The 11,609-nt window shown below is 31.2% G+C and overlaps 1 protein-coding gene across 1 annotated transcript; it reads left to right on the forward strand.

Moving 5' to 3' along the window:
* The first annotated feature begins 3,816 nt into the window (after positions 1-3,816).
* LOC106299590 (protein STRICTOSIDINE SYNTHASE-LIKE 12-like) lies at positions 3,817-5,188 on the forward strand. The gene is made up of 3 exons (XM_013735657.1): positions 3,817-4,046; positions 4,219-4,488; positions 4,662-5,188. Exons 1-3 carry the CDS (start codon positions 3,817-3,819, stop codon positions 5,146-5,148), a joined length of 987 nt encoding a protein of 328 aa, XP_013591111.1. The 3' UTR covers positions 5,149-5,188.
* Positions 5,189-11,609: the final 6,421 nt, after the last annotated feature.

Here is an 11,609-nt window from a genome sequence, read left to right on the forward strand (position 1 = left end):
ACACTAGGGACAGCCGGAGGAGTTTGAACTGCCACCGGACCACTTGCAGTTGCTGAAACTGAACCCGTCTGATAAAGACCAGCACCGAATAGGCTACGGAAATTGGTTTCATCAGCAGCATTTCCCGCAAGGAGGATAGTGCTTGTTGTTGCTGCAGCGGTTGACGCTGTGATGTTTCCAGCGGTTGTCACAGTTGCATCAGTGGCTGCAACGTTGAGTGGAGTTGTTGTGACATCACTGGTGTCAATGGGGGTGTTGTTATCGTTCGTCATTTTTCTGTAGAGAAAACATGAAGACGGATTAGTACTCCAATCAACAAATAACATATTATTTTTAAGCAAAAAATAATAGTCTAAAATCGATTTTCATTTTTGGTGTTTGAACCAAATCATATCGATATAAGTCTTGAGAAAAACGTTTTGCAAACTCGTTTAAAAGCGTTCGCAGAAATCGTTTTGTATAGACTTAGAATGTTTCACAAACTCGCTTAAGAAAGCGGTTTTTGAAAACGATTCATGTAAATAACATTTTGATAATGTATCAAAAACGTTTCGCGATAATGCCAGAAAGCAATCCGCAAAGCGTTATGAAACAAATAAGAAACGTTTCGCGGAAGGGCTATAAAGCAAATCGCAAACTCGTTTTCAAAAGAACATAGAAACATTTCGCGGATAAGCATATAGCAAATCGCAACCATCGTTTGAATGAAACCATAACAGGTTTGTATGAATCGTATATGAATAAACATTTTTCGGTAGTGCTACAGAGCAAAACGCAAACCGTTTATGAGATAAATTACAAACGTTTCGCGGAAGTGCTATAAAGCAAATCGCAAACACGGTTCCAAAACCCGTTTTTATAGATCGTTCTTCAATCCGATCAAACGCTTTAGATAGAAAGCGTATTTAGAGTTAAGATTGTAGAAGCCAGATAACCAGACTGAATAAACGAAATAATAAAAGCGATATGTTAAGGAAATAAACGATCGTAAAGAGAAAATATAAGAACAATAAGAAATCGTATTTGCAAATGAACATGGAGTCTAGATATAATCTCTTTCCTTAACTCTAAATATTCGCTCCGTTAGTGAGACAGTAATGTACGAATATCGAGTCCCAGGATACAACCATGGCAGACGAATCACGCTTCACTTGTGTTCGCCCTATCGAACTATGAACTCTACGAAACACTCTCGTTTTGTGACTTACGCTAAGGGAATTTTTGTTGTAGGTTTCGATGTGAAAAAGTTGAGAAATGAAGGAAGAGGAGAGGCGATATTTAAAGAGACGGAGAAGACCCACTTCCCGCAACAGCTGCTGCACGTGGGCGAGAATTTCGCGGAGATCGAGGGAAGTTCAGTTCCGAAACTTATTCCCCAAGACTCTCTCTTATCTCGTTTAAAACTTTCGAGAGGATAAAATGCATGACGTTTTTATTTTCTAGAGAAACTACTTGTCGTTTTAAATAAAATTGCATGCTGTTTTTTCCCGAAATAAATGGCAAAACGTTGAGCTTAACTATGGCAAAACGACGCCTGAGCTGGAGCCGGCCGGACGGCAACGGCGCGCGCGTAGAGAGCCATCTCTTCCTCTAAACCGTTTGAAACAAGGTAAGTGTAATAGCTTGTATATACAACTCATGCTCAGCTCTTGTAAGCGATGTGGGATGTTTCCCAATCCTTCACTAACTTATGCCATTAGGCTTTGATTACATTGGCCCATTGGCCCATTGGCCCATTTCTTTTCACACTTTAATTAAACCCATTTGGTTTAAATTGATCCAACATGTAGTAGCTGAATTGCACTCAAATATTTTGTGATACCTTTTTCGTTAAATGTATGTGATAGATGTGACCTCGTCGAATCACAGCTTTAGAACAAGTTTAAAGAGAAACATAATAAAACACACAAACTTTTTGGCAAATAATTCTTGCGTCTTTTTGGCTTTTCGTTGATTTATATAGAAACAAATACATGAGGAAGGTGGAGACATCTTCTCCATGCAAGTACGTGAAAATGGGTAAGTGGAGAAGTTGGTTCCTTAACGTAAGGAAGGCACATTCTCATTATTTATCTGAAACAAAACTTAAATAAATAAAAAGAACAGAAGATCGGTTCTGTTATGGTTCATACTTTCAGTTTGAGATGATTGTCCCGGTTGACTTCCTTCGGTTTGGTATATGTGACTCATCATTATGTCATCCAACACCTTGTGTGTAATTTAGAGAAAGACAGAACATGAATGGATTTAAAGAAGCGTCTCTGTTCTTGTCTTCGATGTGGTGATTCGATATAAAGAAAATGCTTTGAAGCTGCTCGTGTTAATAGTGATCTAGCATTTCGAGCTTAAGATTCATCTTTTTCTTCAGGAAAGCAAACCCCACCAAATCTGAGATAGCTAGAGAACTCTTTTGCATGCTTTTGATGAATCTTCTTTACTGGGCAAGTACTTATAAATGATGATGAAGATCCCAAAACTGGAAACTTTCTTTGATGATAGGTAATTGTATGGTTATGTGCTTAATAGACAGAGACATGATGAGAGGTTGAAAAGAGGAGGTGATAGAAGTCTGTGGTAACAAAAGATCTTCTAAATATTATTAAATGAAAAGTTAGATTGTTCAAGCGAAGCAAACATTAATCATTAATTTCATCAAAAGCAAAATTTTACTAACATGTTCCCGTAGCTTAGCGCGTGTACCTAATACTTTTCAATTCTTCAAAATTTGAAGTAGGCTTAAGCGTTTTTCCCAAATCGAAATTTCGGCCTTAATCTGGACCGAAAAGCCCGATGCGTCTTCCGAATGCACGTTGACCCGTATCCCTGAGTTTTCGGCAAATGTACATGATTACACCTATTTAACATTTTAATACTCGTTCAAAAATCTGTCAATCGCCAGAGAAAGATATGTAGTCTCCGAAAAATATAATTAAATAAAAATAAGAATGTAACATGTGCGTCAATGTTAACATAAAAAGAATATCAAAAACCCTATAAATAGACATACATCTTATATATTAAAACAGAAGTCACAACCTTGATTCATGTGTGATTTTTTTTTTAAAATGGACCTAATGGATCTATTTCTAGAAAGTCATGTTACATTTAATCTCTAATTTTATTATTTAAATTTTGGACCTAACATAAATTTTTATTGGGCTATCAATAATTGGATTTAAACAATAGATGATTCATTGGATTTATAGATAGTATAAATTAAATAGATATAATTTAATGTTGTAATATTATACCTCCATATGTTAATTATTAATTATAAAGATTTTTTTAAAATAACAAAAATCATATTATCTAACAATGATTAATCTTTACTACTTTAAACCAATGAAAACAAATTTTAAACTATATAGTTTATTTTAAAAATTAAACAAAAACTAAATGTTTAATTATTTACTCGATAATATAAATCTATGAAGCGAAAAGTTTAATTTTTAAAAAAAATTAAATTTGTGAATTGTTACAATATTTTTGAATATGACAATAAAACAATATTTTACTAATCTTTATATATACATTTACGATTTTAATAATGAAATTATAATCCGAAAATATATATAGAAGAAGATACAAATACATGTGAAAGTTTGAAACAATCTATTCAATAAAAAAATATACCGTAAACTTACTATGTTTTTAAAATTGATAGACACATATATGATAATATATGCGTTATCATATGCCAATTTAGAATTGAAAACAAAATGTTTATATAAAAATAAATGAAAACAAAAATCCGCGCAGTCGCGCGGGTCGAGAAGCCTCATGAAACAGAAAAAAAAAAAAAACTAAAGAAACGATATGATATCATCTTTATCCACAATTTCTCTTCTTCTTTCTCTTTGTTCGGCAGTTATCTCGGTTGACGCGTTTTTCCAAAAACTTCTGCTACCGGGAGATGTGTCAGGCCCTCGATCTATAGCCTTTGATTCCACCGGAAAAGGATTCTACACTGGAGTCTACGGTGGTAAAATCCTCAAGTATACTCCCGAGACGGGTTTTGTCGATTTTGTATACATGACGACATTATCGTAAGTTATTTTCATCTTCAGGATCATAACTTTTGATGCTTATTATGCTTCTGGGTTTTGTTGAAATTGTTATCTAACGTCAGTAACACACACACAAGCAAAACTAAGAGATACTGTCATAATTTATATATATTTTATTCACTGGTTTGTATTGTTCATTATTACAATTCAGGAAGTCTTCTTTGTGCCATGGAATAGTTGGACCGCTTTTGTTAGGCTTTTGCGGCCGGCCGGCAGGGATAGCCTTGAATGAGAAAACAGGTGATCTCTACGTAGCCGATGCTGCATTGGGTCTTCACGTTGTTTCTCCCGCAGGTGGTTTGGCAGTGAAGATCGCCGATAGTGTTGATGGAAAGCCAATCAAGAATCTCGATGGTCTTGACGTTGATCCAACTACTGGTGTCGTCTACTTCACTTCCTTAACCTCAAACTCGTACCCAGTGTAAAGTTTCTTCTTCCTCTTCTTCTACTATTCATGTATTTATTGTTTTTATTATCATTTAATCAAGAAAGTGTGGCAGATAGATTATTTTTTGTAATTAAATATTCAAATAATTTTGTTTTGAAACATTATTTCTTGCTAAATATTTGTAATTTTTTTTGTTATGTATGTAGCAATCGAGATTGGCCATTGGAGGATGTGACCGGAACACTCTACAAGTACGATCCATCAACTAAGGTTGTCACAATAGTGATGGAAGGTCTATTTCGCTCAACTGGCTGTGCCGTGAGCTCGAACGGCTCGTTTGTGCTGGTGAGTCAGTTGGCAGGGCATGACATCAAGAGGTATTGGATCAAAGGACCTAAAGCTGGTTCTTCTGAAGACTTCAACATTCTAATAAATAGCCCTGAGAGTATCAGAAGAATCGGTTCTACTGAAAAGTTTTGGGTCGTTTCGGCCATGTCATACTCCTACGGCGTGAACCAATCAGCAGTAGTGCTCGACTCTAATGGGAGAGAGTCTAGAGACCTCCAGGGAGTGAGCATATGGGAAGAAAATGGGGATAATCTGGTTAGCGAAGTTAACGAATCCAACGGTAGTCTATATATTGGGACTTTCACTGGAAATTATGTTGGAATTTATAAGCTTTGTAAGCCTTGAATGGAAGGCAGTTCCAAAAAGTGACTGAAAACTCAGTGGGATGGATCGCATTTAATTCTCTATTAGATTATTTATTGAACGTTGTAATAAGAGATTTGTTGTATAGTTTTTAATGGGGATGGACATATGTCCGCTCGGATTCAGTTAATTTATTCAGATTTTGGATTTTTAGAGTTAGAAATTTAAATCGTATTCGGATATTTACAAAATTTAGTTTGGATTTGGTTCGAATCATTGCGGGTTCGGATTCGAGTTCGATTACCCATTTTAATTATGTATTTTTAACAAAAATCCAAATATACTTAAAACTTCAAAATCCAAAAATAAAATAATATAAAATATTAAATTTTGAATAACGTAAGACCAAATATTCTGGGCTTATTAACATACATAATTATTCGACCATACTACAAGAATACCAGTAAAATTATTGGGCGTCGTGTCAATATTGTTGGGCATGTTGCAAAATGGACGTAGTCTATAAACCAATAACGTGTATTTTCTTATAAAACGTTTTTGGTAAATATAATAAAAACACGATACAATCGATTGAAAAGTGTTAGAGTTGCATAGAAAATAATGTGAACTCTTCACTCGGCACCTGAATTCTATTTTTCAATCGATTTCACGTATTTTCCTTTTCTTAAAAACTTTTATGATTTCTGATTCTTTTAGCAATATGATTATGTTTCTAATTCTTGGTATGATATAAAAGCTCCGTAAAGAAAAGCAATATTCGGCTAGACTAAAGATCTGATTTTTTGTGTGGTGTTTTTTACTTCTTTTTCCTTAAATTCATAACCAATAACAATTATTTATCTTCTTTGTGTACAGAAGCCTCAACCATGGTTAAGTTCGGCAAGATACAAAATTTTCAATTTCTAAGAATATTCTCATTCCAGCATTTTAGTTGATACGAATCTTATGATTTTATAATTTCTTTCTTTGAAAATGATATTATTCAGTAGTTGTATGTATATAATTTCAATTCACTAATACAAAGGTTAAAAATATAGGAACTAAAAATGAGCTGATTAAAAAAATTTAGTGTGAACACATTAAATTGTCGGCGGTGGAATTAAAAAAAAAATAGTATGTGAACACATTAATTGTTAAACGATTGTGAAACCGACATGTCAGCATACTTAAATTGAAATCGATACGAAGCAGCCCCGTAGCGAATATAGTGTGAATACATTAATAATGCATTACTTTTAAATTATAAGGGATTCAATAATACTTGTGTATTACAATAAATAATCAACGGCAAAATGATCTTCACACTGTTTTAAGAAAGAACTAGATCTCGATCCGCGCAACCGCGCGGATTTTTGTTTTCATTTATTTTTATATAAATATTTTGTTTTCAATTCTAAATTGGTATATATTATAATATATGTGTCTATCAATTTTTAAAACATAATAAGTGTACGGTATATTTTTTAATTGAATAGATTGTTTTAAACTTTCACATGTATTTGTATCTTCTTCTATATATATTTTCGGATTATTATTTCATTATTAAAATCGAAACTATATATATAAGATTAGTAAAATATTGTTTTATTGTCATATTCAAAGATATTGTAACATTTCAAAAATTAAGAAAGTTTTTTAAAAAAATTAAACTTTTCGCTTCATAGATTTATATTATCGAGTAAATAATTAAACATTTAGTCTTTGTTTAATTTTTAAAATAAACTATATATTTTAAAATTTGTTTATATTGGTTTAAGGTAGTACAGATTAATCATTGTTAGATAACATGATTTTTTTTATTTTAAAAAAAATCTTTTTAATTTTAAAAGTTAACATCGACAAATATTTAAATATTTAACATAAGGAGGTATATTATTACAACATTAAATTATATCTATTTAATTTATACTATCTATAAATCCAAAGAATCATCTATTCTTTAAATACAATTATTGATAGCCAAATAAAAATTTCTGGTAGGCCCAAATTTAAATGATAAGATTAGAGATTAAATGTAACATGATTTTATAGGAATAGATTCATTAGGTCCATTTTTTAAAAAAAAATTACACATGAATCAAGGTTGTGACTTTTGTTTTAATATATAAGATTACACTCAAAAATAGTTTTAAGTTATTTATAACACAATAAGGCAGTTTCTGCTACAGACACAATTTTCTCTAACTTCATCACATATCGTTCAATTTTTCAAGTTAAAACAAAACTATATTGTAAGCAGTAGGATCCACTTTCATCTCTCTCTCTTATCTTCTTTATCCGCTTTCATCTCTCTTTTAACTTTTTTGTTTCTCTGAAACTTTCTCATCTTCTTCATTTCAAAACCTTTGACTTCCAATCTTTTTTTTTCAAAAGATTATCTTTGCAAAATTCAGATTGAGCCACGAATTCAGCTCATAGTGAATGATTTACCGTGATAGACCATAGATATCATGATTGATATCAGTCGACAAGTTTTCCACCGCAATTCACAGGTACGACGAGCTCCACTACCATCTCCTTTCTTCTACACAGATCTTCTCTTCTGCAGTATCTCAAGTCTGATGGGAAGCCTCAACGTCGTTCCCTCAGCCTCTCTTCCACGGTGTCCCAAGAGGTCTTCGTGGTTACCTCAGCCTCTCTTCGTGCCTCTGATGGACCATGAAGGGAAGCCGCCGTCGCCATTGTCGAACCTTGAAATTAAGTTTTTTTAATTTTTTTTCTTTTAGGTTTTTTAAAAAAAAAGTTTTTTTAATTTTCATATGTGGTCCTTTTTGTATGTGGTCCTTCTAATTTTAAATATTTTCACTATTGCCATAAAATTTTCAGATTTACAAAAGTCCTCTTCAGTTAACCTAAAACTTCTAAATTTGCATTTTATACCCTATCGAATGAAATGAAGAAATAAATTTAATAAAAACCTCTAAATACATCTTTTTATCAACTATACTCAAAATCATTAAAATTATTTAATATCATAATTTGAGAAATGTATAAATGAATTGGTGTACATGTATCGTTTAGTATAATATTGTACACAGGGACATTATAATATATGTGTACACGTTCACGATATGTGACACACTGAGTATCTTTCAAGTATCATTCAAAATGTGATTTTAAGTTTTTGGGTTCTTAACCAGACAATGAGATTTGCGGTTTAGTGGAAAAACATGATATATAATTGTGATCTAAGCAGATAATATTATTTTAATTGTGATATTCTATGCAATTGTGATGCATTTTGTTTATATCTAACGAACATATGTAGTGTACACATGTACACTTTGAAGTTGATGTACATATGTACACTATGAAATAGATATACGTGTACAATATGAGTACTTAGATGTTATTATTGCATCTTAATTAGTTAATTTAGATTATTTAAGTAGTATTTAATTGTTAATATTGTATTTGCATACATAACTGCATAATCAGGGTCTGGAATGCATACATGTGTAAATTTGTACATGTTTATACGTGTATATGTGTATATGTGTACATATGTACATGTGTACATTTGTACATGTTTATATGTGTTTACTAGGGCAGGTCCGCGCGAATCGCGCGGAATTCAATTTATCGTTTTTTTATAAAATATATAATTTTGTGTAAATTTTCTTCTATGTTCAGTTGGTTGTAATTGTGATTATGTTAAGAGAATGAGATTGAGTTTTCAATTACCATAATTCTTTTATTATGTCAGAGTATCTAATACTCTGGAAAATAAAGTTTTAACTTTGAGGTAATCTTAGTCACTAAAAATTAATTTTGTAGTTGTTTAGGACAATGTCATTGCTACTATTAGTACTTGTTGTTTTTTTTTATATTTATGTTATATTTGTGGATTTATTTTTGTTTTATGTTATGACAGTAATTTTCTTGAGATATACTAAAGCAAATGTAAAACACACCAAATAAACCGAGAAATAATATGCTTTGATGATTATATATTTATACTTATATAAAATTTTAATCTGGCTATAGGATATATGCACAAACAGAACTTATACGACCATATATTTATTATGTACAAAAATATTATAAATCAGCAAAATACATATTAAACTAACTATTATTTTAAAATTATTTTATTACGATATAGTACAACTTAGTTAATAGAATAACTATATATACTTTTCGATATTTGTATTAAAACTATTTGTAAATCTAAAATATGAATATATTAACATCTCAAATTGATAGTAAAAGAAGACATTTCTTATAAATTATTTCATCTAATCTTTAAATATTAAAATTAAGAATATATTTATAAAATAGTGATAATAATATTTCTGACGTTCAAAACATAACTTTTAAAAAATTAAGTAAAATAATTAATGTACACAGATTTAAATTTTTTTATAAAACTTAAATTATCTAGTTTGTGGATATAAATATAATTTCTATCTAAATATTTTTTTTGAGGATAATATTGCACTCTAAACTAAACCCGGTTAATATGAATTGCACTCACATCCAAAATGTGCAATTTTCCTATATATTTGTTTTAGTTTCAAAATCATAATAATCTCCGTATAATACACTACATCTATTTATTATTATTTTTTTTTTCCTTCAAACTAAAAACTAAAACATATTATAAGCACATTTTTTTCTTTTTAGTCTAATCCACTATTACAATATGTAACAGAAATCGAGTACTATTTTGTATCTGTAAACATACTTGTTTAATATATATGCCTAAACATCCTATACAATCAATACTAACAAACATATAATCTCTGAATAAGAATACTTTTCAATGATCCAAAAAAAACAACTTTTGGATGTTTTAAAGATACATAAGCAGAACGAACCCGATGTCAGACGGCGTTGGTAATGTTAGATGCGCTTGTGACTGAGCAAGGACGACGACGTCTTATGTTACTCCATTATCTGCCTGCAAGTCCAGTCTTTCCTCTGTTTTATCTCTTAACCATAACTAAAAGTTGTTTTAAAAAGATCTTATAGTATTGTCAAGATATGTAGTGGTTGCGTGTAGTGGTTGCGATGGATTTCTTTATATACATATAAGTGCTTACTGATGTGCATTAAAGTGTCAGTTACATACTACTGTATGTATGGAAATGCGAAGAGATATATTCATTTAACAAAGTGATGTGTTTTGAATTCAGGGACACGTGGCGCGACGACAGCCTTCGACTTTCTAATGTGGCATCCTATGTGGATGGTCTAGAAGTGAAGAGAACTCTTCTTTATATATATAGATAGATGTGCACATCTTCACTTGTGTACATTGTATATCATTAAAACAAGTACTGTACAATCATGTTTTTCCACTAAAACCGCAAATCACATCGGCTAGTTAAAAACTCAAAACCTAAAATCACATTTTGAATGATACTTGAAAGCTACTCAGTGTGTCCAATATTCTCAACGTGTACACATATATTCTATTGTCCACGCGTACAATATTATACAAAATGATACATGTACTCCGATTCATTTGTACATTTCTCAATTTATGACATTTAATAATTTTGTGTACATATATGTTATATTATATTTTAAATTCATATTTACATATTGTAAGGACTGGATTAAATAATTAAAAGTTTTTGGACAGTTAAAAGGGATGTATCTAAGAATTTGATAGTTTAGGCCAAATTAATAATAGTCTAAAAAATAAAGGACCAAATGTAAAAATATGGAAAAAACTTCATTGTTGCCCGAGCTTCACCGTGTCGCACCGTAGTGGATTCCGACCATCACACCCACCACGACATACTGTCACAGCGCGAGGCGGATGAGTTGCGGGGTATGACGTGGAGGAGGAAGCTTGGTCGTGTTGATTCATGGCGAAAGAAAAGACGAACCGCAATCGAACCGGGGTTCATCAGAGTCACGGATGAGGACCATGAAGCACGGCGAAAAGAAGCTGTGAAAAAAAAAAGATGAGATTGTGTTTTTATTTTATGAACTGAAAAAAAAACAAGATCTGAGAAAAAAGAGTAGAAAACAAAGATAAAAAATTAGTGAGTCCTATAAATTATATTCTAGTTATACTTTAGTTAGTAATGAATGAAATATGTTAAGAAAAGTTAAGAAAAAGTGTACTAGGAGCAGAAACTGTTTTATTGCGTTATAAAAAACTTAAAATTGTTTTTAAGTGTAAATAACCCCCTGTTTTAATCTATATTATTAAAAGAGAAGTACTCATTTGAAAATGTTCTTACTTTATTAATTAAATTTCCTTTTTTTTTGCTTGTCTTTTTCAGTTGCATTTATAAAATATCCTAAAACGAATAAAACTGCCTAATTTATTACTTGTCTTTTCAGTTACATTAATGAAATATGCTTAAATGAATTTAAACTTCCTATTTTATTGTTTGTCTTTTTCAGTTACCTTAATGAAATATCCTTAAATAAATTTGGACATAATGTCATTTAATCAACCAAAAAAACTCATGAGTTATCCTTACGTGCATAATTTTAATAATGGAGATTTTTAAAAACGT

This window comes from Brassica oleracea, chromosome C6, assembly GCF_000695525.1.
Source record: "Brassica oleracea var. oleracea cultivar TO1000 chromosome C6, BOL, whole genome shotgun sequence".
Lineage (NCBI taxonomy): Eukaryota > Viridiplantae > Streptophyta > Magnoliopsida > Brassicales > Brassicaceae > Brassica > Brassica oleracea.